The sequence below is a fragment of the Nelumbo nucifera genome, chromosome 5 (assembly GCF_055504915.1).
Source record: "Nelumbo nucifera cultivar China Antique chromosome 5, China Antique-T2T, whole genome shotgun sequence".
Lineage (NCBI taxonomy): Eukaryota > Viridiplantae > Streptophyta > Magnoliopsida > Proteales > Nelumbonaceae > Nelumbo > Nelumbo nucifera.
In genome coordinates, this window is record NC_142653.1 from 17,094,432 (window position 1) to 17,121,607 (window position 27,176).

Here is a 27,176-nt window from a genome sequence, read left to right on the forward strand (position 1 = left end):
GTTAGCCATATAGTCACCAGTCACAACAAGACAAGAGTGAGAGGAGTCACAAACTCACTGGATTCTCTCTCTCTCTCGTGGCCGAGACGGCACGATGAGCCCGTTCCGCCAATTACAGTGAATTATTGGATTAAAATAACGCGATCATCTTTGCTAGTGGGAGTCTCTTTCAGTCTTTCTCTCTCCTCCAATGTATATAACGACAGAATTTTAGTGTATCGGCATCGTCACCGAGTCTGAGAATTCGTTCCAAAGAAAAAGATGGAGACAGTAGTGAGAGATGAAACTGAAAATGGAAAAACAGAGGAGCAGAAGGGTATTACGAAGGACGCTTCGATTTGTGGATATGATTCGCTCCATCGCCTCCTAAGCGCATCTCTCGAACCCCATGTCTTCCAGGTAACATTATGTTTTTCTTCTTTTTCTTCTGAGAAGAATTTAATTTTGATGGTTGTTGAGATCGAAAGTTGATGTCGAAATAATCTAAAGTGATTCTCCTTAAAAAGTTACTTTTGGAGATTATGGAATTGGGGTGTGTAGGGGATCTCTGAGACTAATCTTTTCCGACTTCGATTAGTTTTCTTTGGATGGGTTTCTTTTTCTGTTTCTTCCTTGTAGGGCTTTCCATTCTGACATTCTGAGCTTATTTATACGTCCATTATGGAGTTGGGCACTCTTATCTGGTTCAATTATGACTGAAGCCGCTGCATTTTTTTTTTTTTTTTTACTTTTTTGCGCTTATATATGTGTGTGTGTGTGTGACTTGATTTGATCCTTCGTTTGGAAAACCCGGTTTTGCACTTTTGCTTTCTTGTTTTTGTAGACTATCAGAATCGAATAGTCTAGGTGTCGGAAGCTATATACTTATGTCTTCTAGATATTGCTAAGCGTAAATTAATTATAATGTTGCAGGAAGTAAGTCGCTTACTTCTGGGACTGAATTGTGGAAGAGCGCTTGATCCTATTGTTCTCCCAAAGTTGGCTACTTCTTTTTCTAAGGAACATGATTTCGACTTGCAGGTATGGCTTGGGTTCATTTGTTTGAATTGTTTGTACACCACTTCAGTCTGTAGAACTACAGAGAATAGATTTTTCCAACCATGTTCTGCCATGAATGTTCAACTGGCAACAAGGTGACACCAATTCCAGGGGAACGTAATAAAATTAATGGGTGCCTGACCTTTGGTTTTTCCCCTCCTTTCTTTCCCTTTGTTGTCTACTGGGAGCAAGGTTTTATAGTTGCTGGGGATATTTTGGACTGAAGAGACCTCATACTAACTACTAAGAATGTATTTCTAACAGGTCCAACCTATTGGATGGACACTCATGCATTCAGCTAGGCCATTGGGGACAATTAACAGGATTTCCCGTAGAATATCAAATTGCATACCTCTGTAATATGTTCATTCCTGTTAATAAAAGTTGTAGTTTGTGATTATGTCATTACATGGAGAAGAAAATTGTGCTTTGCCATTAGGTCATTTGCATGGAGCATTAGCTAAAAACTTTGAAAATGTTGATGCATTTTAGCATGTGGAGTTCAGTTCCATCTAAAGTGATGCTTGTTCTTCCTTTTTTGAGTTCTTCACTGTGCCTCTTGAAACTGTTGAGTTGGTCCGGTTTGTTTTTTATTTAGTTAGGAAGTTGTTGGGCTTTAGGCCCATTAGTTTATGTTTTTTTAAGTTGTGATTGTTCAGCTATATTAGTAGTCGCCCTACTAAGGGCATCCTTGTAATATCTCATCCTTTAAGTTAAGTATAAATATAATGAGAGGTAGGCGGCTAGGGTTAATTTGATAATCCTGGTTGACTTCCTACTCTTTTCTTTTCCTTTCTTCTCTATTGCTGAAATCTTCATCTTCCCCTCTTTCCTTTCACAAGAAACTCGACTAAATCTACAATTAGTGATTTCTACTTGGTATCAGAGCGGGCCGAAAGTTCCTTGAAGTTGCTCTCTCATGAAGCCCTAGATCGGCTGACTGCATGGTGATTTAAGAGGCTGATCGAACCTCTCAGGTAAGCCCAGTTTTTGGATTTTTTTGGCGGATTTGTATGCCCTATAGCTGGTCTAGGGTTTGTCATCAAAATCAGGAAAAACTGGAGAAAGGGGAAGAGTCATGTTTCTGTTTGACTCTTCAATTTTGACCTAGGAAGTGACGCCCTAATTTTTTAGGGTTCCTTGGAGTTTTTTGTAAGGGGCGATTCAAGTCCTGCCTGATTTGGAGGCTTCTAGAGAGAGCGGATGCCTCTTCTCTCTCTTCTCCCGTTCCACAGAAAATGAATCTTTTGTGGGAAGAAAGTCTAGGACACCAGAAAGGTGGTGTTGGTTCCAAAAAGTGTTTTGTTTGATCTTGTTGCAAATTTCAGTTTTTTTTTTTTTACATTTTTTGAGAAGCATGGAGGGCCACAGAGTTGAAAATAAGCCCGGGAGTGAAATGGGACCAGTGGGAGGAGGTGTTAGAGACCCTTTCGGGGCTGGGACCATTACTACAGTTAGGTTGGATGGTGCAAATTACTTAGAATGGTCACAATCTGCAAAGATGGCCATTGGTGCTCGTGGGAAATTAGGGTATATCACTGGTGAAGAGGTGAAACCCGAAACTAGCAACTCCCGGTGGGTATAGGAGAATTATATGGTGATGACTTGGTTGTGTAATTCCATATTGCCCCATATAAGTAAAATTTTTTTATGGGCAAATACAGCTAAGGAAATATGGGATGGGGTTGCAAAAACCTATTCACAGAGGGAGAATGTTGCTAGGGCTTATCAGTTGAAAAATCAGATTATTTCTACAAGGCAGGAAGATAGATCTGTTGCATCATATTTTTCAGCCCTTAAAACCCTGTGGCAGGAGATTGACCATTTAGAGACATTTGCTTGGGAAACCACTAAGGATGCAACTACCTATCAGAAACATCTAGAGAAGTATAGGGTGTTTGAATTTCTTGTTGGCCTTAATCCTGAGTATGATATTGCATGACAGCACCTTCTTTCCAGGGACAGTGTTACTCTCTCCCAGGCATATGCCTTTGTGTTAGGAGAGGAGTGCAGGAGAGATGTGATGATGAAAAACCTTATTCCTGATCAGTCTGCCATGGTAAGTGCTGTGAAACCTAAACAAAGTGGAGATTGGGGTGGCAATGAAACCAAGAAGGAAGATAAAAGAGATTTGATCTGTGACTACTGTAAGAAGCCTAAACACACAAGAGATACTTGCTGGAAGCTTCACCCACATCTTGTACCGACTAGATTGAAAAATAAGAAAGGAAATGCACACATGACAGTTACTGGTGACATTCCGGCCCCTCTTACTATAGCTGCTCTGGAGTCTGTTGCAGCTGCCGCAGTAAGGGATGAACTTGAGAGGTATGGGTTACTTCTGAACCAGCGGGATACAGCCAGTTCCAATTTAGTCGCAAGCGGACAACAAGGTATAGGTGGCACTAGTGGAGTCCACTCTACTTCTTTGCTCACACAGGTAGTTCACACGTCACTGCAAATTATGTTTCTACTTCAGGTAAGGAGGGACCTCCTTGGATTATAGATTCTGGAGCCTCAGGGCACATGACCCAGAGCTTTACTATTTTTTCAACTTACTAGCTCTGTTCTGGCAGAGATAGGGTCTCCACAGCTGATGGATCCCATGTTCCTATTGCTAGGAAGGGATCTGTCAAGATTAGTGATTCTATTTCTCTACCCTCTGTCCTTCATGTTCCCAGATTGAACACTAATTTGTTATCTGCTAGTAGTTTGATTAAAAACCTGAACTTCTCAGTAATTTTTTCTCCTGGTCATTGTATTTTGCATGATCTGGATTCAAAGATGACGATTAGGAGTGGTCGTGAAGTGAATGGAATCTACCTCCTGGATGTACTTCCTCCTCATCAAAGTCATCATGTCAGCAAGGATAGTGAGTCGGGGTCTGTGGGTCAAATTATGCTTTGGTATAATCGTTTGGGCCATTTACCTTTTTCTTCGAGTTTTTTGTTTCCAAAACTCTTTGAGTCTGTTAGTTTGTCAAGTCTGGAGTGTGAAGGTTGTCAACTTGAAAAGCATTGTAGACATTCATTTAAACCTAGTAATAAAAGATGTTCTTCTTCTTTTGATGTTATTCATTCGGATGTGTGGGGCCCTTACCATGTTCCTTCTATGGGAGACTATCGCTATTTTCTCTTATTTGTGGATGATTTCTCACGATACTCTTGGATTTACCTTATGAGATCCCATGATGAAGTACCATCCTTGGTGAGGCAATTTCATCAGATGGTACTAACTCAGTTTGGAACAAGAATAAAGGTGTTCAGATCCGACAATGCCAGGGAATATTTTGAAAGACACCTTGCCTCATATCTGTTAGAATATGGTGTTGTTCATCAGAGCAGTTGTCCCTACAGTCCATAGCAGAATGGTGTTGCATAAAGGAAGAATAGACACATTGTTGAGATTGCAATAAGCATGATGATCACATCTACAGTTCCAGTTCGGTTTTGGGGTGATGCAGTTCTCACAGCAGTATATTTGATTAACAGGGTGCCCTCTCGTATACTTGGATTCAGCACCCCATTCAGTCTCCTTTTTCCTCTAGGGGAGATGTTTCATATTCCTCTCAGGGTGTTTGGGTGTGTCTGCTTTGCACATATCCTTGGTCCTCACCGCTCGAAGCTTGATCCCAAGGCAAAGAAGTGTGTCTTCCTTGGATATGCAGAGAATCAGAAAGGGTACTTCTGCTATGATCCAGTCTCTAGGAGCCGGTATATTACCATGGATGTCACCTTTTTTGAATCCGCGTACTTCTTCTCAAAGAATCTTTCTCAGGGGGAGTGTTTTGGGGAAGTGAGTCATCTGTCTATTCCTCTCCCAGTTTCAATCCCCGTGTCTATTCCTGTGCTTACCCACCACCCTGTGTCACCTACCTTGCCACCTCCTTTGCGTTCTGCTTCTCAGCATTACTTACAACAGGGACTTCACAAGGAGGTTGATTCCACTACAGCAGAACTCACATCACTTCCTGTCGATTCCTTGGAGACTCCAGATTCGGCCGACATGGATTCAGGTATTCCTCTTGGTCTTGCTACTGCTTCAGTTCCCATTAATCCTACTAACACTGTTACAGATAACCTTGATCTCCCTATTGCTGTCAGAAAAGGGAAGAGAAAGTGTACTGCTCATTGTATTTCACAGTTCTTATCCTACAGTGGACTTTCTCCTTCCTACCGTGCTTTCCTTTCCTCTCTTGATTCAGTGTCTATACCTAAGGGTGTTAGTGAGGCTCTTTCCAAACCTGAGTGGAAGACAGCTATGCAGGAAGAGATGACAGCTTTGATTAAGAATCAGACATGGGACATTGTGGATCTACCAAAAGGCAAGGAGACAGTTGGATGCAGATGGGTTTACACAGTAAAATATAAGGCAGATGGAAGTATAGAAAGGTACAAGGCAAGACTTGTTGCAAAAGGGTACACACAGACCTATGGCATTGATTACTTAGAGACCTTTGCACCAGTTGCAAAGATGACCTCTGTTCGGATACTTCTTTCTCTTGCTACCTCATACTCTTGGCCCTTGTTTCAACTTGATGTGAAGAATGCTTTCCTAAATGGGGATCTGCAAGAAGAAGTGTATATGGATTTTCCTGCTGGCTTTTACAATGATACTGAAAAGGGAAAGGTATGCAGGCTTAAGAAGTCACTTTATGGCTTGAAACAATCTTCCAGAGCATGGTTTGACAGATTCAGAAAGGCCTTGATTGTTTTTGGCTACACTCGGACTCAATCCAATCACACCTTGTTTGTGAAGCGAAGGGGATCTTTGGTGTCAGTCCTAATTGTTTATGTGGATGATATTGTTGTCATCGGGAATGATCTGAGTAAGATTGATGGTCTGAAAAGGAACCTACATAAAGAATTTGAAATTAAGGATCTTGGAGAACTGATATACTTCTGAGGCATTGAAGTTGCAAGATCAAAACATGGAGTTTTTATCTTTCAAAGGAAGTATGTCTTGGATCTTTTTCAAAAAACAGGGAAGCTTGGAACAAAGGCAATCAACACCCCTATTGATCGGAACCATAAAATCAATGCATCAGAAGGTGAACCAGTAAAGGACATTGGGAGATATCAGAGACTTGTGGGTAGGCTGCTATACTTGTGTATGACAAGACCAGACATTTCCTATGCAGTAAGTGTAGTATGTCAATACATGCATGCTCCATGAGTCCAGCATTGGGAGGCAGTTGACAGGATTCTTACTTATGTGAAGGGACACTCGGGCAGAGGCATATTGTTTACTGATCATGGACAGTTGAAACTATAGGCTTATACAGATGCAGATTGGGCAGGATGCCTTGATGATAAGAGATCAACTTCAGGAGTGTGCACCCTTGTTGGGGGTAACCTTGTCTCATGGAAGAGTAAGAAACAAATAGTTGTGGCAAGATCAAGTGCTGAAGCCGAATACAGGGCCATGGCACATGGAGTTTCAGAACTTCTCTAGATCCGTTCCCTGTTAGAAGAAATTGGTGTACAGGCAGAAGAACCTATGATGATACTGTGATAACCAGGCAGCAATTAACATTGCCCATAACCCAGTCTAGCATGACCGAACTAAGCACATTGAAGTGGATAAACATTTTATCAAAGAAAGGGTAACTTCTGGAGAAGTTTGTCTTCCATACATTGCTTCTGATTTGCAGCTCGCTGATGTTCTCACAAAAGGTGTTGCAAAGAACAAGCTGGAGCATGATCTACGCAAGTTGGGAATGTGTGACATTTACTCCCAACTTGAGGGGGAGTGTTGAGTTGGTCCGGTTTGTTTTTATTTAGTTAGGAAGTTGTTGGGCTTTAGGCCCATTAGTTTATGTTTTTTTAAGTTGTGATTGTTCAGTTATATTAGTGGCCGCCCTACTAAGGGCATCCCTGTAATATCTCATCCTTTAAGTTAAGTATTGTTATGATTCGGCCTGCCTTGGAGTTCTATTTGTCTGAGATCAGTCACGTAGAGAGAGGTAGAAAGGTGGAAGAAAGAGAGAGAGAGAGAAAAGGAGAAAGTCTGGTTCGAACTGGAAGTCAAAAAACCTAACTCCCATTCGGCCAGACATGTGCTTTTATTATTAAAATAAATGGAAAAGACATATGTGCCCTTATTTAAATAAGGAGCATTGGTTCTAACATAATATTATAGATCAACAACCTTAATATAAGTATAAAGACAGAAATACCCCTTACGCTAACACTCCCCCTCAAGCTGGTGAGTATATATCATATAATCCCAGCTTGTTACATATGTAGTCCACTCTTCCCCGACTCAACCCTTTTGTAAATAAGTTTGCCCACTGGTTTCCTGTATTAACGTATGTAGTGTCTAGCTTTCCATTCAGCACCTTCTCCCTCACAAAGTGACAGGCAACCTCAATGTGCTTGGTTCTTTCATGAAACACCAGATTAGAAGAAATATGAACTACAACCTGATTGCCACAATAGAGTTTCATTTAGGGGTGTTCACGGATCAGGTTGGGTCGGTTTATTGGGGTTTTCCCAACCGACCCGACCTGGTCGGGTTACCTAAGGTGGAAACCGAAACCGACCCACTGATAGGCCAAACCGACCTGGTTGGTTTGACTCGGTTTGGGTCGGTTTCGGTTTTGCTCCTGTACAAAAGGACACCTAATTGAATTCTAATTGTAATTGCCTAATGGGTTGCCTATTTGGTGTAAAAGATTATAGAAAGTTAGAAACTAGGATAGATTGCCTATTCTAATTGTAATTGCCTAATGGGCCTTCTATTTCTAGTAGAAGACTAGTTATAGTTAAGTAGGAAACTACTCAAACTAGGAACTACCGAACTAGTAGAAGACTAGTTCGGTTCGGGTCGGGTTGGTTTCGGTTTTCACACAAGAAAACCGAAACCGACCCGATATATCGGTTTATATATTTTCCCAACCTGAAACCGATCGGTACTGATGAAAACCCGGCCGACTCGGGTTGGGTCGGTTTGGTCGGGTTGGGCATTCTTATGAACAGCCCTAGTTTCATTGGAGTATTGATGTTGTACCCTACTTCCTGTAGAAGGTTCCTTAGCCACACTAATTCACAAGCAGTATGCGCCATAGCCCTATATTCTGCTTCTGCACTACTTCTTGCCACGACTGTCTGCTTCTTACTTTTCCATGTCACCAGGTTACCCCCCAGGAAAGTGCAATAACCTATGGTAGACCGCCTATCAGACATAGAACCGGCCCAATCAGCATCATAATACCCTTCTATTTTAAGTTTTCCGCCACTTTTGTATATCAAACCACGATCCGGAGCCCGTTTTAAATACCTCACAATTCTCAGAACTGCATTCCAATGAGGAATTCGAGGTTTCTGCATGAACTGACTTACTACACTAACCGCAAATGAGATGGCTGGCCTAGTAATGGTTAAGTAGTTCAGTTTACCTACAAGTCGTCGGTATCTGCCAGGGTCTTCAAACACTTCACCCATATCACTGCTTAGCCTAGTATTTGTGTCCATAGGTGTTTCAGTTGGTTTAGCACCCAACAAGCCTGTTTCTTCCAGCAAATCAAGCACATATTTCCTCTGACACAGATTAATACCATACTGAGATCTCGCTACCTCTATCCCCAAGAAATATTTCAGTTTACCAAGATCCTTTGTCTGAAAATGATCCTGTAGATATAAGTCTTCAGCCTGTCAATACCCATGTTATCATTCCCAGTAATAACAATATCATCTACATACACCACCAACAGTATTTTTCCTCCCAGAGAGTCATGACTGAATACAGAATGATCAACTTGGCACTGTTTCATACCAAACTTCTTTACCACCTCACTAAACCTACCAAACCATGCTCGAGGAGGCTGTTTAAGCCCATATATAGTCTTCGTTAGTTTGCACACCTTACCATCCTCCCCCTGAGCAACAAACCCTGGAGGTTGCTCCATGTAGACCTCCTCGAGTAAGTCACCATGCAAAAAGGCATTCTTGATATCAAGCTGATATAGCGGCCAATCATACATAGTTGCAAGAGAGATCACAACACAAACTGACCCTATCTTAGCAACTGGTGAGAAGGTCTCTGTGTAGTCAATACCATAGGTTTGGGAGTACCCTTTTGCAACCAATCGCGCTTTTAGGCGTTCAACACTACCATCAGGCAGATACTTAACTGTATAAACCCATTTACAACCAACAGTTTGCTTCCCAGGAGGAAGAATGGTGAGGTCCCAAGTATGATTATGATGAAGGGCTGAAAGTTCTTCTTCCATTGCATGGCACCACCCTGGAGAGGCAAGGGCTTCCTGGACATCCTTAGGGACAACAACTGATGATAACAAGGTGACAAATTGGCAATGGGAGGCGGAAAGGTGAGTAAGTGAAACATAATTAGAAATAGGATGAAGGGTGCAAGTGCGTTTACCTTTCCACAAGGCAATGGGAAGATCAAGATCAGATGTTGGGTTCGGGTCTAGAGCCGGATCTGTCGACGGTGATGTAGCCGAAGGAGTAGTAGTTGGTGCGCGTGGGCGATGTGTATACACTTGACGGATAGGTGGGCGTTCAATAGGTGGTGGCACCGGAGGCAAGGATTTGGTCACGGCTGGAACAAGGGGAAGAGGGTTGGCAACGGGAAGTGGAAGAGGCGGAGGTGACGAGGAGGAGGAAGTATCACCGGACCCCAAAAAGAACGGAATAGACTCAAAGAAGGTGGCATCAGCACACACAAAGGACCGTCGAGAATTATGATGGTAACACTTATACCCTTTCTGGGTCCGAGAATAGCCAAGGAAGATGCACTTGAGAGAACGGGCATTGAACTTGTCGTTACCGGGACCTAGATTATGGACAAAGCAGACACACCCAAATACCCTAGGAGTAAGAGGAAACGGAGACAAGGCGAGAAACAAGACCGTAAACGGAGAATGACCAGCAAGGATGGACGTGGGCATCCGATTAATCAGAAAGCAAGAGGTAAGCATCGCATCACTCCAAATGGGTTTGGGAACATTCATGTGATGCATGAGGGATCGTGTTGTTTCCAAGAGATGGCGATTCTTTCTCTCAGCCACCCCATTTTGTTGTGGGGTGTAGGTACATGAGGTCTGATGTATAATGCCATGTTGGTCCAGGTATTCTTGAAATGATGAGGATAAATATTCACGGCCATTATCAGAACGGAAAACTTTAATGTGAATACCAAATTGATTACAAATCTCAGCATAAAATTTCTGAAAAATGGTAAACAACTCACTTCTTTCTTTCATTAGATAAAACCACGTCATCCTTGAAAAATCATCTACAAAAAATGACAAAATATCTATACCCGTTATATGACATCACTTTATAAGGACCCCAAACATCGGAGTGAATCAAAGAAAAAGGACTCGACGCACGGTTATCAACCCTAGAACTAAAGGAAACACGATGGTGTTTCCCAAACTGACACGACTCACAGTCCAAAATAGAAAGTTGACTCAAAGACGGAACCAAAGACTTCAAAACTTTCAGCGACGGATGACCAAATCGACAGTGCCACTGGAGAGGAGAAAGGGATGACTGGAGAGCCGTTGAAGTTTTTCCACTACCGTCAAGGTAATACAGTCTACCAGTTTCATGCCCTCCACCAATCTTCATCCCCGCCTTGAGATCCTGAAAAACACACATAGAAGGATAAAAAGTAATGGATCAATTAAGTAATTTGGTCAGCTTACTAACAGACATAAGATTAAAAGGCAATTTAGGAACATACAAAACTGAGGATAGGGATACAGGGTCTAGGTCAACATTACCAACATCACAAATTGAGGATGTGGAACCATTAGCAAGGGTGACGGATTGTGATGTTGAGCAATGAGATAGGGAAGAAAACACACCTGGAGTTCCAGTCATGTGATCGGAGGCTCCAGAGTCAATGATCCAGGGATTGGGTGTGGATGCCAAACAAGCCATACCTAAGTGAGCGAAAGTAGTCGTGTTCTGTTGTGATGTGGATTGGATAAACCTCTCATATTCATCACGGGGAACACTCACCATCTCCTTCACGGGACCATCTGTGGATGTAGGAGGTATCTGATCAGATGAACGATTCTCCTATCTAAAGCTGGAATTGGTGTCACTAGTCACAGCATGATTGGCCCAGGTTGAGGGTGGACCATGAAGATCATAACAATAGTTAATGGTATGTCCATCCATACCACAATGAGTGCACCTCCTCGGGCCTAAGCCACGTCCTCTACCACGGGCTCCCCCTGAATCTCTGCCCCCAGTACGACCACCACCATGATTATAAGTAGACCCACAATTGCCACTTCGGCCATACATTGGACCACTACTACCACCACGGCCAGACTGAGCTCCCCGAGCTCCACCTCTAACACCACGGCCTTTCGACACAGCAAAGGCAAATCTATCTGAGATATTAGAGTTCTCAGTAGATCCGATAGAAGTCATCTGGAGTCGAGCAAATACCTCGTCTAAAGAAGGGAGAGCTAATTCTCCTAGTATCTGAGCCCGTACTGGTTCATATTCAGATTTCAGTCCCACCAAAAATCGAGTCACATCAAGTTGTTCTCTCTGTTGTTGCTGAATTTTGACATCAGAAGTGAGAGGGTGATAGACATTCAGCTCATTACATATGTTTCTCATATTGGCATAGTACTCCTCAAGACTCTGATTACCCTGTTGCTGATTAAAATACTCCTGATACAGCTGATACACTCTTATTGTATTGTCCTGACCCGAATACAATTTCTTTGCATGGTCCCACACATCTTTGGCAGTGTCAAGAAACATGAAATTTACACTAATCATGGGTTCCATACTATTCCATAACCATGTGATGATCTGAGCATCCTCTTGGTCCCAGTCTTCATACTCGGGAGAGTCAGTGGAGGGTTTCTCCTCTCTTATGTGTTTTACTTTCTTCTTTGCCTTCAGAAAGACTTCGACGGATTTAGCCCAAGGCACATAATTCTCTCCATTTAGTTTAATGGAGGTCATCTGAACATTCAAGTAGTTTGTAGGCACCATCACATTAGATTTACAATCACTGTTATCTCCCATTCTGTTAACACCGATTCTATACACTTTTTGAATTCTATTATCACTGAATTCTGCACACTGCACACGATTAGATCACACTCGTCTCACTGATTTCAGCACTTGTTGTTGCTGAGAATTGTACTCTTTACACCACAAACCCTACTCCTACAGCTACCTGAAATCTCACCACTATATGATCACAACTCTTCCTTCGAAATACACAAAAACAGCATAAACCCTAGCACGCTACTGTCTGAAACCCCAGCATATGATCTGAAACATACTTCCTATTTGATCCATAACAGAAATCATGCATAGAAATCTCTTACCTTATCACTGAAGGAACAACCACACAAGCAGAAAATCAGTCCACACAAGACAGCCACTGCACCACACAGATCGGCCCTCTTTTCTTCATCGATTAGGGGAGGGCTTCTCAGAAACCACAGCAACCGACCACACAAGACACGACTGGAGGCATAGAAACCTCCAAGGGGAGAGGGCGATCACTCCTTTTCAGCCCTTTCCCTTATCTCCAGTTGAATGCAGGAAAATCAAGAGAACCCTAGATTGGGTGCGCAGAGAATAGAAATCTAGGCAGACAGAAATCTAGGCGGATTTGAGTAGCTCTGATACCATGTTATGATTCGGCCTGCATTGGAGTTCTATTTGTCTGAGATCAGTCACGTAGAGAGAGGTAGCGAGGTGGAAGAGAGAGAGAGAGAGAGAGAAAAGGAAAGTCTTGTTCGAACTGGAAGTCAAAAAACCTAACTCCTATTCGGCCAGACATGTGCTTTTATTATTAAAATAAATGGAAAAGACATATGTGCCCTTATTTAAGTAAGGAGCACTGGTTCTAACAACATTACAGATCAGCAACCTTAATATAAGTATAAAGACAGAAATACCCCTTATGCTAACAAGTATAAATATAATGAGAGGTAGGCGGCTAGGGTTAATTTGATAATCCTGGTTGACTTCCTACTCTTTTCTTCTTCTCCTTTCTTCTCTATTGCTGAAATCTTCATCTTCCCCCTCTTTCCTTTCACAAGAAACTCGACTAAATCTGCAATTAGTGATTTCTACTGAAACAAATGTTCTCTTATGATTGTTGACTATATTGTTAACTGATTCTATGTTCATTTTTAAATCCATATAGGCTTTCTGCTTCCATGCTGACAAAGAGTTACTAAGAGAGCCTCGGATGGTACGGGTTGGCCTGATTCAGAATTCAATTGCTCTTCCAACAACTGCACCTTTCTTGGACCAAAAGAGAGCAATCTTGCAGAAAATAAAACCCATTATTGATGCCGCAGGTGCTTCAAGTGTCAACATTTTATGCTTGCAAGTATGTAATTGGACAAGAGATGAACTACATGCATTGATGGGTTTATGTTCAAATCAAAATCTCAAACTTCTAGCATTTTTGTTATTTGAAACCAGGAGGCATGGATAATGCCATTTGTATTTTGTACTCGGGAGAAGAGATGGTGTGAATTTGCAGAGCCTGTTGATGGAGAGTCAACCCAATTCCTTCAAGACCTAGCACGGAAGTATAACATGGTCATAGTGAGCCCTATTCTTGAGAGGGATGTTAACCATGGAGAAACTCTCTGGAATACTGCTGTTATAATTGGAAATCATGGTAACATAATTGGCAAGCATCGAAAAGTAAGTAAAATAGTAGCATTCTTTCTTTCTGCTTTTGACCTCTTACATCTTGCTCTTAGTTTTATATGTAGAACTCATAATGACAATGATGACCATCAGAATCACATACCTAGAGTTGGGGATTTCAATGAAAGTACATACTATATGGAAGGAAACACTGGGCATCCTGTGTTTGAGACAGCTTATGGGAAGATTGCTGTAAACATCTGTTACGGAAGGCACCATCCTCTGAATTGGTTAGCATTTGGTTTGAATGGTGCCGAGATCGTGTTCAATCCTTCTGCTACTGTTGGAGAATTGAGCGAACCAATGTGGCCCATTGAGGTTTTTATTTTTCTCTCAACCTTTTTTAATCATGCATGGACACAAACTTGTACTTTTAATCTCTATCTTTGCTTGCTTGATGGAGAATCTTACCATTGAGTGTTGATTACATATGAAATTGCAACAAAAATATATCAATGAGATGATGGGTGGCCATACATGTGTTATATATGTAAGAGAGTTGCCCACCACTCAATGTTTATTTACTATTTCAAAAATCATTTCTATTTGCTCCAAACGCTCAGTTTGGAAGGAGTACAAAGACAAATGGAGTGTAAAACATTGTATTTTGTATTGTTTTCTATGTATTTGTACTCTTTCCAAACTGAGCTAAAGAAAAATCATTTCAATTGGATGAATGGTAACATTTAACATAGTCATATTATATGTTTAAGTGGTAATTCAAAGTCTGCTGTTGGTGTAGTTTGACATTTTAGATATGGTATTTCAGGCTCGCAATGCTGCAATAGCAAACAGTTACTTTGTGGGTTCCATCAACCGTGTTGGGACCGAGATTTTCCCTAATCCATTCACTTCAGGGGATGGAAAGCCTCAGCATGCAGATTTTGGGCACTTCTATGGATCAAGTTATTTTTCGGCACCAGATGCTTCCTGCACACCTTCTCTCTCCCGTTATAAGGATGGGTTGATGATAGCAGACATGGACCTCAACCTCTGTCGGCAGCTGAAAGACAAGTGGGGATTCCGGATGACTGCACGGTATGAATTATATGCAGATATGCTTGCTCGCTATGTCAAGCCAGATTTTGAGCCCCAACTGATAACCGATCCCCTGTTAAAGAAGAGACCTTAAACATGCAGATAGCAGTCAAGGATGAAGAATGAAACAAGTGAAGAAGTTGGTATTTTTCTGAACTATAAATTTAACCATCGATTGGAAATAAATTCTTGTCAGTTGTTTATGGTGTGAAACTATCTAAGTTAAGAATTCTTAGCTTCAGCTTGCATTGCAGTCTTTTCTACCACAAAGATGCAGACATTGCTGAATTTGGAACCCCTATATCCATCACATGGAAAACATATAGGCATTTGCTTCTCATAATTATGGCTGGACTGGACCAACAGTTGCATTTTTTTTTTTTTTTTGAAAATGCCAATAGTTGCAATTGGGTGAACTTCTGCGGTACAGTTTTGCCGATTGGCCAAGGGTTTCAAAATCAAACAGGAGGTCCTGGAATTCCAGTAATTCTTGGTTTCCATGATTCAGCTACTGATTTAACCAGACGGAATACACTACTGTTACACCATCCAAAAACTGCCGACCTAGCGAAGCCAAAAAATAAATGCCAACCTAGAGAGAGACCTAGCTGTCCCACGCTTTGCTAGGTCAAAGTGTCTGGTGGTCCAGTCTGATTTTAAAATATCCACCTTTAACCGCCTCTGCTGGAAAGGAAAGGTGGTGAGATGGGTGAGGAGGGTATTTTCTAACCAGCTTCAAGCCATGTAGACAATAATCAAGTTTTTCACCAGTTTCCCGTCATCAAAATTTTCAATTTCTAATTACATTACCTAGATCGGATTATCGGAACACTGGGGGCGATAAAACAATTTTAGGAATATTAGTCACTTGAAAAATTATTGAGATCAAGAAATAGAATTCAAACTTCAATCATGACCGAGTAGAGCCTTCTACAGTTCATATTCAAGATCTAGATTCTAGAACACCGCAAACCCAATGCTGCTCGGTGGAGTAATCTTTTTATTCAGTAGTGTTTTAATTACGTCAAAAACAGCCCCCCCCCCCTGTTGTAACTCGTCATCAACATTATTGTTGAATTTGCAATTCTAGATCTAAAAAGCGATTACAATGCTAGCAAATCACAGATATTGGAAGAACAAAATGCGGCAGCTATTGCAATTTCCTCAAAGCTGTTGAAATTGTTTCATGTTTCTACCAGATAACTGTAGAATAAACTGCAGCAGCCTCCACCCCCCCCCCCCCCAAAAAAAAAAAAAACCCTTTCTTCCTTCCCCCACTCCTCTCAATCTATTTAAAATAAAAACTAAATATCTCCACCATATACACCAATATAAGCAGCAGCTTTTCATGCACTTACGGTATGGTGAAACTACAACAAGAACCAGCTTCCTTGGAGAATACTCATTTGTCTCTATTGATGCCAAGTTTAGTAACCCAGTAGAAAAGCTGTTCAGCTACACATTCTGAACCTGTAGATCCATACGAGGAGAATTTCTTAACTGCATTTTCAACTCCAAGAAATTCATAAACATCCTCTTCAAATATTGGATTTATGCTTCTCAGCTCATCGAGACTAAGGTCCAAAAGCTGGCAGTTTTTCAAGACACACAATGCAACACATCTTCCAACTATATCATGTGAAGTCCTAAATGGTACTCCCTGTACAGTGGTAAAGTCAGATAAGACGGAGAAATCAGTTGCCATTCGTTGTCCAATCCAATATGAAACGAGAATGAATCAAGACAGAAAAGGAACACTGAAAGCTTCAGAAAACTGGCACCAAGTTCCAGACATGTTACATGATTGGTCTAAATTCTAAAATAAGTGCTCCTTAGTGAAAATTCATTACAAAATGGGCAATGGGGAAACTGAAATTGTTACTGCTTTACAGTTTACAAGGAACCATAAGAAAGCTCCAGAGGTTATTGTTCCACTATGTTTTGGAAGTTCTCCAAGTAGGAGACCATGAAGATGGGTCGTTTGTAAGGATTCCCCTGTATTACTGTCACCATGCATTCCTAGCCATCAGACCTTTTCCCACTACATGCTGACAGACCCAGGTTACCTAATGTAAATGCATGCATGACTGCATGTACTTGTTGATCAAGGCACCACAAAGGTGTATGTTCTTTGTATTTGACCAAGTCAAAAGATGATTATATTTGGAACGCCTAAGCATCCAACACCTTTGTATTTGACCACAAAGTGGTTAGAAACATTCGACTGATTTGACTACTAGACTCCCTTTACTACAACAGGTAATCCATCACTGGAACAGTGGATTACTGCTTCTGTCTGTACATGTCAGTTTCAAGTCTTTATACACAGTAAGTAATTCGGACAAGTACGGATACACACGATGCAGAATTCTGAATTCCAGCGCCCCCCCCCCCTACTACTAGCCCTCTCCCCCCTATAAACCACATCCTGCCCGTGAATTTGGCATCAATTCACAGTCAGGATGCATTCCCCCTGTACTTTGGGGCTATAAAATTCTGCTCTGGGCTGATTGGTCATTCTCCCCAAGTAATTCCCCTTTTTCATTAGTTGCGAAGATTGAGACATCACATGCAAAAAAGTAGGAAAGGTCAGATGGGTGAAAACTTGCCTTCTTCACCAGATAATCTGCAAGAGTTGTGGCATCCAGATGACCAGCTGGTAAAGACTTTTGTATCCTCTCTCTGTTAAATGTAATATTCTGTGCAAATTCTGCTGTTACTTCAAGCATTCCAATGATGGTTTTTACACTGTCGAATAGAGGTTCCTTGTCTTCCTGTTCCAAGAAAGATAGGCATGCTATCAAAACACTGGAAAATGTCATATTTTAAGATCTTGATGAAAAGTGATATCAAACCAATTAAATCATCCAAGGCACCCGTAACCTATATTACACAGATTCTTAACCAACTGCAGCCAGATCCAAGTGCAACAGAAGGTTGCATCAGCTTGGCAGCCAGATTAAAACCTTTTTCTTTAAACCTGTTTAAACATGAATTGCAACTTTTTTTGAGCTCAAAATCAGATGGCATACCCCTTAGACAAGTCAAATGGCTTTGTATAGCTTATCTATATATAGAGGAACTTGGGAAATGGTTTAGTTAATTACTTGTAGTCTTGTATAACATAAATTAACAATTACCTTTTTCAAGAGGTCAAGTATAATCGTCTACTGCAAATTATTACTCAAATTTGATTCTACTCCTAATCCAGTATAGTGTTGTTATTAGGGTTGTCACAGTGCCCCAGCAATCACCAATGCACTCATTGGCCTCTCCCCCCGAACTGAAAAGGCCATTTCTGTAATACGCTCAGCTTTGATACCCATATAAGTGCCACAGCCACAGCTAACAGGCAAGCCCAGCTAAGGGATCATTGACTAGGTGCAATGAGAGGCTGGACAGCGCAATGAAGAAACTAAATCTGGTGTCATGTGGTCTCCCAGGTTTCAAAGGAATTCAAATAATTGGGAACTTCATATAATAGAGGAACTCTTCTTTTTGCTCTACAAGCAACACCCTTTATTTCTAGTCAAGCAGAAGAGTGAAGATATGGAATTATGTGTGCTTTTCCTAGAGATAAGAGTGAGTTCCAGCAATTTCATCTAGGATATCCTTCATGTTATGGACAGCACCATGGAGAAGATGACTTGAACAAGAGAGGTATGGGACTCACAAATTCAGATTGTGTTATGTGTGCACAAGTGGAGGAAAGCAACAACCATCTCTTCTTGCAGTGTCCAGTGGCCTGTGAGTTATGGCATTTCTTTTTTTTTATCAATAACACAATTCATTAATTATCACAATAAATTACAGAGAGGAAGACAAACTTCCTTATCTTCCAGCTACATCAAGAACCCCAAGAGAGGTAGACTATTATGGGCTTCCATGCCAGTATCCATTGTTTGGGTAATTTGGAAGTTGGAACAAGCAAAATGAATGATTATTCAACAAATCAGGCTCAGTGGATGCCCTAAGGAACACAACAATTGGAATTCTTGGGACGTGAATGACAGTTGAACCACAATTCAGGGGCATCTCTTTTTCTTCTCCTGTTGATTTCAATACTATATTTGAGCATGGAAGATATTTTGTGATACTTAATATCATTACAATCATTGTGCTGTACAGCTTCTTATTGTACCTAGTCATGTTTATCAGAAATTCAAATTATACTTTACCTTTAAAAAAACAAAAACCTAAATTTTTATTTGTTTCATCTCAGATTGCAACCTGAAATGAATAAAACCTGGGTTGTCTTTGTACCATGGTACTTGTAGCCCAACTCATCAACTAATAATTTATGAAATTGCACACCTGTAGATCACGATTGTAAGCGTGAGGGAGCCCCTTGCAAAGCACGAGAACACTAACAAGATCACCCACAATTCTAGCAGATTTTCCACGTACAAGTTCCATTGGATCTGGATTTTTCTTCTGAGGCATGATGCTGCTTCCCGTTGAAACAGAGTCACTTGGGGTCAGGAATCCAAATTCCTCTGATGCCCATAAAACCCATTCTTCACCAATCCGGGAAAGATGAATGGCTGTTATGGAATTTGCAGAAAGGAACTCTAAGACAAAATCACGGTCTGAAACAGCATCGATGCTATTTGAAATCAAGGAGACATTGCCAATCATTAGAATGGACCATATTACATTTACCAAAAAACAAAAAAAAAAAACATATTATGGGTACACTGCAGGAATAAATATCAAAAATTGCATCTCCATATAGCTGAAGCAAAGCACAACACCAGGAAATATAGCATGGGTACTTTTGAGATAACAGGAATTTCTAACTTAATAAGAGTACAGTAAATATGATTAGACCCCGTTGATGTTGATCACCTCTCAATCAGAGGTACTCTAGATCAAAAATCAACCCAAAGAACTGAAAGGAACTACTTGTCACATTTTATTATCATGTTGCTTAGGTGATAGTATTTTTTTTATATGTGGTAAGGCCTTAGTTCAAGAGTTACAATTTATTAAGTGCACTCAAAGTACTTTCAGGTTTCAGCAGTTGAGCTACAGAAATCCTGTCCCAGATCAGCTTTCTAGTTGATTATATTTTATTTTTTGTATGGAAATGATAAATATAAAAATATCTATAAAAAACAGACAAATATAAAGATAATTAAATAAAAACTGCCAGTAGCTCAAGAAAGGATGAACATTTTGGAATTTTTCTCCATGCAACATAGAATAGTTGTTTGGGATCACATTTTTCAAATAACCCTTTTGAATGGAGATATCACAGAAGAGTTATTCTTGTCCCAAAAGCTTGAAGATGTACTTCTCAGGCCAGATCAAAAGGATGAGATATCATGGAAGGAAGAACCTAAAAGAAAGATTACACCATGAAGCATGAACCTAAAATAATGTTTACCATTCATTCATTTTATATGGCTCTAGCCAGAACCATGACTTAACCAGTCAAGTCGGGATACAATGAGGCATCATTATGGCTGGTTTTCTTATGAACTATTTCATAATGGCTGAATTGGTTCAACTGAATTGCTAATAGGTTGACTTTTTAGTGAATAAGCAATTAAGTAAGACAACCCAAAACATTTCACTATATCATCCACTAAAAGACAACCCAATAAGCAATTAAGCTCAGCCAAATCAGCAGTTACCAAATAGCCCCTTAGAGAAGGTGCCCACTATAGATCACCTCAATAACAAAAGTACACAGATTCACTCCATCTTAGATCCACCATGTCTGAAGTAGCAGAGGAATAAGCATCTCTTTCTTGCCCAACAACTAATTTCCTTTGGAGCTTTTCTGTTAGCTTCAGATTTCTTGGGTATGTTCATCCTTAATTTGGAAAGTAATTACTTCTTGCCCTTTGATTTCTATCAGGAATAGAGGTGCTACTTTATGAGCCATGGACCCTTTTGCAAATTGTTGGGCCATTTGAAAAGAACATAATTTGATAATCATTCATCATATGGAAAGGCCATCAGTGTGCCCTCATGCTTATTTAATATCTGTTATGGATTGTGCTCTTGCTCTTCATAATTTTGAAGGATAACAACATAGATATTGCCTATAACCAGTCTTTTGCTCTAGGTGTAGAGTGCAGCATATTGTAAATAGACCTGTTCATGGGTCGGGTAGCCCGGCCCAGCCCGATCTATGTCGGGCTTGGACAGGATTTCAGGCCCGCGGGCTCGGGCTCGGGCCTAAAACATCAGGCCCGAAATCCCGAGCCCGACTTGATAATGTATTATATAGTAAAAATATATATAATATATTTTTTCTTTATTATTCTTCTCTTTTTTCAAGTAATAGTGATATCTTTCATTATTTTTTAGGTTTTGAGGTCTTTTAATATAAATAAAATAAATTTTAATTGAATAAAAAAAGAAGAATGTTTTTTCCAAATTTCTAGCCGGGCTCGGGTTCAAGACCTAGGCTCGATGGTCGGGCCAGGCTCAGGCTCAAGCCTGAGCATATTCTGTTAATGTAAAGGCAAAACCCGGCCCGGCCCATGAACAGGTCTAATTGTAAAGCACTTTGACATTTTCATAAATATTCACTAGCAATGTTTTCAATTGCTCGTCAAAAGAGGCCATCATTGATATGAATTCTTGAAAACTTTGCAGCTCAGAGTCTCATACATGTTGAATTGCGGGACTTCACCCACAAGCAAGTATTTCTCAACTCTGATAATGAGAAACAAATAGGTGGGTACTTCAGCTACATTGCTTACTCCCACCAGCCGCATAACCAAAGGATCCCTCTCAGATACCACTTGAGTTACTTCCAATATAGCATCTCAGAAATCAGAATTTCAGACCCATTAAAGAAAACTGGAAGGGTTTAATGATATTGAATCCCTGTGGGTAGGACATTGATCTCCTATTATTGCTTAGTGGGAAGACCAATAAGAAAATAATCCTTGGTGGATAATCTGAGATCACACCTGCAAACTTGTTTTTACCGGAGGCAATGCTGCAGTTGTGCACAGAGTTTGAAACATAATGAACCAGGTAAGACAATGTAACAATTATACAACAAATAAAGGGGTAATAAAACAAAATGCTTCTTGGAGTTTTGGAATAAAGACCTGAATCAACTGCAGACTGCAGAATAACTAAAAAAACTTTCTACTAAAATTAAGTTGTTAATTTAATGTGAATAATGACTAAAAACATGCTCATTATTTTACATAACTGGCACATCATCTACTTTTACTACTTTGAAAGCCATATATCATAAACTAAGAACTTTCCACCAAGAGCTTGCTCGCTAATTTTAGTCCTTGGATTATTGTTAATGTGCTCATGAACTATGATTGCCAAAAATAATCTATGAATCATATTTCTGAAGTCATATATTGTATAAACTAAGAACCTTCACTTCATAAACTAGTCTCATTATGGAAGTCTCAAGTATGTAAGCATGCCTTTTTCAAGTTTCTACTTTCTAATAAAATTGAAATTATAGGTGATAGATTAAATAGGAATACAAACTATTATACACCTGTTCCTTAGAGGTGCAGTAAATCCCAAGGCTTCAGAAGTCATAAACCTATCAATAGGAAGGCCAGTGCCTGCCAATGCACAAGCTCCTAAAGGACAGAAATTAAGCCGATTCTTGCAATCTACTAGACGATCAGCATCCCGTTCAAGCTACAAAAAATTATTATTATTAATATAAACAGAAATAAATGCTTTGGTTATTAAATAAACAAATGGACAGCAGAGGTTAAGAGGAGATGATCAATTTACTGGTGCTGATGAAATTTATCAAATGAAGGTATATACATATATATATTAAAGGAAGGTTTTCAAGTTATAGCCCCCCACCATTCAGACATGTGGCATTTTTTGAGAAATTGTTGTTAAAGCCCACAACCCACTATCACCATTCAGACAAGTGGCTTTATCATTTTCTGGAAAGCTGGACACATGGCAATTTCTGAGAAATTCCTGCTAAAGCCCATAGGCCACTACCAGGCACAGCCCCCCACCATTTAGACATGTGGCCTTCTCATTTTTCTGGAAAGCTAGACACGTGGCATTTTTTGAGAAGTTGTTGCTAAAGTCCAAAGCCCACTACCACCATTCAGACACGTGACATCCTATTAATTCAAGAAATAGGATTCAAAAAGTGAGTAGTTTCACTCCTAAACATTCTCAATAGACAATTATTTATTAGCTTAACACATGTTTATCCAAAGTCTATTAAATACAAATGGTGGGATCCATTAAAAGATTACCATAAACCCACGTTTGTTTTTAAATGTTTTTTTTTTCAAAAAGAAAATACTTTATTAATTACAAACTTGATTTAACTTTTAGGAAGCAACATAATTTAACTTTTAAAAATAAACAACTCAAAATAGATTTATTAGATAAATAGTAAATACCAAATAAAGTGGGTTATTGTTTACGAATAAGATCTCATTTAATATCTTAAATCAAATTAAAAAATAGATAAATTAATAATGTTTTCAAATAAAATAGGTCAGAATAGATTGTCAATTACAAAGATGCAAGACCTATATTAGTTTTTTATTTGTGATAACTAAATAGTAAACTTCAAACTAAATTATACACACATTTAGTTACCCCGTACTTAGTACGGGGGTCATTCTCTAGTAATTCTATATAGGAGAGCCCATACTTCCAATAACATCTGAAAAAACACTTTTATCTTCATTTCTTCATTAATAAGAACTTTTACATTACGATACAGAACATCTATGAAAAAGAGCAGAGATCAACGACACTAAAAAAAGGAAATCAAGACTAGCAGATAGATAGGCAACAAAAAGCAAAAGGGAGGAAACTGGAAAGGCCTTGAATTGTCTCCCCTGCACAAAAGAAATCCCAGGCAACAATAACAAGTAAACATGATTTCTTCATTCTGCCAATCCCTAAGATCTGATAAGTTTGTCACTGAATTCTCATTCACATGGTAGACAGTTGTACTTTTGGGGTTTATCTATTCCAGTGTAATTTTTTATTAGTTGCATTCATGGTTTCCTTTCTTTCTTTTGGGATTCTGCCCTTGGATTAATAGTTTTTTTTTTTTTGGTGATAGGGGCCCTGCCACCTTGTAGCATCCTTTATAATCCTCTCTTATTTATTTATTTATTATTATAGATAGCTATCATGATTGCAATATAGAGTCAATAAAGCCCATAGTCTGAAAAACTAATTGGCCTTTAAAAGCACATCAAAAACTACATAACAGTAACCACATTAACAACACCTAGGTGCAAAAGTTAATAAAACCCATTTCACCAACAAGATAAAACAGAAACACCAGAGGGAACACCTCATTCTGCTGGATCAGGAGATCATCTGATGAGCTAGGCAATTCCTTAACTAGAAGCAAAGACAGTCAAAGGGTTTATTCTATTTTCTCCTTGTTTTTTTCCCTTGTTGCTTTTATTCTCTTCTCTTTTTCTAATTAATAGTGAATTTCGTTGCCAAACCATGAAAGGGAAAAAGAAAGAACAGATGCACCAATTATCTAGCTGATTCTTCAGATGGATAAGGTAGCTTATTGAAATGATACGTAAAGGAATCCACTCCTCAAATATGGAGTATTGTTATTATGTTATAGGTATCAGTATTGTCAAAAGGAATGTGTACTTTTTTTTGTGAGTACTGAGTAGAGCCCCTGCCCACAGGGGGTAATTTTTAGAGTAACCAGTGAAAACAAATACCAGACACAAGCCGCAATCCCTTCTTGGCACAGATCCATTCACCTGGAAAAAAAAATACAACAATGTAGATAAAAAAACTACAATAATGTATATCGATTGAAACCTGCTCAACATATGACAAGAGAAGATGCTGCAATAGGACAGGTTGAGCCCTTTGTAGATGTGTATATCCAGGAACAATCAGGCCTTCATTTTTTATAGCCAAAGTCACTAGTGCAACCTGCAGGTAATGCAAGGATGTGTTAGTGGATGAGAGGAAAAACAGAAATTATTTAATGAGAAAGAGAATGAAATGTAAAACAAATTGCTGAGACAATTTGAAGGCAGCAGTATGACACTACCGAAAAGAGGAGAACAGTAGGTTCCATCAGCTAAAGATTACCAACAGAACCAGAACAATGAGATTAAAAAAATTGTAGAAACATGAGGAATAAATTTTTGAATGAGGGTACCAAAAATAATGGGATGATCTGATGCTAAATGGTTCACTTGTATTAACAAAGGCAAAACACTGTCCTGCACTACACTTAAGCCATGCATTGCAACTTAGAGACAACTGATATGGTGCCATCCACCCAAACATACGGAACCATCTAAATAATGAGAAAATAAGATTTTTTTTCTAAAATGATAGCAAAGGCGTAAGGAGAGGACATACAGGAATTGAAGGTTGGGCAAAATGGGGAGCAAATCTGTATACATTGGAAAGGAGAGCCCCGTTACTTTATCTCTCATCTTTTATATTTGAAATAAAGGTCCTTTTTGTGGATCACTGTAAAAGTTATTAGATAAAAAAATCAATATAAACAATGAAGCCAGGCATATCCGGTCTAGGAAACAGGTTTTCCAACCCCCTGTCAAATTACATTCACTCAGTCAATGCTGCCACATTACTGATTCCCAACATGCCCCAGAAATAAAGGTCTTTTTTCTCCGATAAAAAAAAAAAAAGAAAGAAAAACTCTACACTGACCAAGCTACCCAGATAATTCCGTATGAGATTGTAATTTTGCAAGATAACTACGTGCAAATTTGAATGTAAAGGAAACCCTTGGTGGTAAAAACAAACTGGTTTTCAGTCACGACTAAAAGCCTATGGAAAATGGAAAAGCAATAATAATAGTCATAAACACCAGAAAAAAGTACGTAGTAATAGTAGAGGTAGTAGTACATAAACATGAAACTGCTACTAGTAGTAAATAAACCTGAAGCTGCTTAATGTGAACAAGGATCTTGTCTATGGCATCACGGCACCAAAGGCGAAAATCCGTTAAAACTTGATCATTTCGACTTCTAGCAGTGTGAAGCTTCTTTGCGGGTTCGCCAATCAAGTCGGTAAGAGCTGCTTCGATATTCATGTGAACATCCTCTCTATCCGCTCTCCATACGAACTCCCCAGATTCGATGCTCCTCTCTATCTGATCAAGACCTTTCAGTATGCTATCTCTATCACTCTCGGTCATTAAACCCTAAACAAACCCAGTAAATCAGCAGAATTTTGGATTATGATCTTCTCAGAAGCCTCACAGACTAAAATCTGGCATTTACTAATTGCATTGAGAAGGATAAAGAGTTAAAAAAAAAGGAACCTGGCGAGCAAGCATTGTAGCATGAGCCCTACTTCCCATGATATCTTGCTTGTAGAGAAGCTTGTCGTATGAAATGGATTCTGTGAACCTCTCCACAGCATCTGTAACGCTTTCCTCGAACCGCCCGCCCCATAGCTTCACCTCTTTGGTCATTTCCCCCGGAAAATCTTTTTGGGTGATGCTCAGGGTTTCAGAAGCGCAGGAAACCACAAACCTCCGCTGGCCTTTCCAGCAGAAATCGACACGAGATAGAGGTCTTGAGAGGTTTTGCTTCGGAAATGGCAAGGATGGAAAGAGGAGATCCGCCGATTTACCCAAGCAGCGTTCACATATTGATTCCATTGCTCTCAGAAGTTTTGCACACACGCAGAATACACACACTGTTCCACAACTTTACTAGTTTAGTAAGAGAAAGGGCGTAAGGGGGACGGCGGAACGAAGCTAATGCTGATGCTAGCGCCACGGCCATGGTCGTCATGGATCCTCTTACGTCACAAAATGACAATGGGTTGGAGTATGATACCGCAAATACATGATATCCGAAAATTTTGTGACCCCGAATTCACATATCTGCGACCGTGACTGCAGCTCTCTCTTTTAACCCCAATGAAACTCGATCACGTCATCCATAGAAATAAAATAAATTTGTCTAAAACTCATCATATGAGCTTTTAACACTTTTCTTAAATTCATCACAACTTTTTAAAATGTCTAAAATTCATTATGTCAGTAAGTTTTTATTTTTCAAAACTCACCTTGGTTAGTGCACTGTTAATGCTTCTTAACAGAGGTGTTTGTATCAACATAAATAATAATTTTCATGATCAAATTACCCTTGAATAGTGAGTTAGAGAAAAAATGGTCTTTTTTTAGTTTTCAATTTTCTTGTTTTTTTTGCATTTTAGTGTTTTTTTATAATTTCCAATGTTTTTTATTATTTCTGTTTTTTCACATTTTTCTATTTTCTACAATCCATACATTCTCTTGTACTTTTGTTATTTATTTACAATTTTTGTGTTTTTCTATAATTTTTTGATGTTTTTTCTACAATTTAATTTTTTTATTCTGTTTTTCAATTTATAGTTTTTATAATTTGAAAATAATTTTTTATTTTATTTGCAATTTCTATAATTTTTTAT

At 39.5% G+C, this 27,176-nt stretch overlaps 2 protein-coding genes across 2 annotated transcripts; one reads left to right on the plus strand and one right to left on the minus strand.

The window, feature by feature from the left end:
• Nucleotides 1-34: 34 nt before the first annotated feature.
• BETA-UP (beta-ureidopropionase) lies at nt 35-15,102 on the plus strand. The gene is made up of 6 exons (XM_010256241.3): nt 35-399; nt 913-1,020; nt 13,204-13,392; nt 13,488-13,715; nt 13,815-14,039; nt 14,491-15,102. Exons 1-6 carry the CDS (start codon nt 262-264, stop codon nt 14,851-14,853), a joined length of 1,251 nt encoding a protein of 416 aa, XP_010254543.1. The 5' UTR covers nt 35-261; the 3' UTR covers nt 14,854-15,102.
• Nucleotides 15,103-15,887: 785 nt separating this feature from the next.
• LOC104595496 (L-Aspartase-like family protein) lies at nt 15,888-26,426 on the minus strand. The gene is made up of 7 exons (XM_010256242.3): nt 26,038-26,426; nt 25,654-25,917; nt 24,552-24,668; nt 22,252-22,400; nt 19,074-19,365; nt 17,369-17,533; nt 15,888-16,419 (listed from the first exon to the last, which is right to left on the minus strand). The coding sequence occupies exons 1-7, from the start codon at nt 26,377-26,379 to the stop codon at nt 16,162-16,164; spliced, it is 1,587 nt and encodes a 528-aa protein (XP_010254544.1). The 5' UTR covers nt 26,380-26,426; the 3' UTR covers nt 15,888-16,161.
• Between the last annotated feature and the right edge of the window lie 750 nt (nt 26,427-27,176).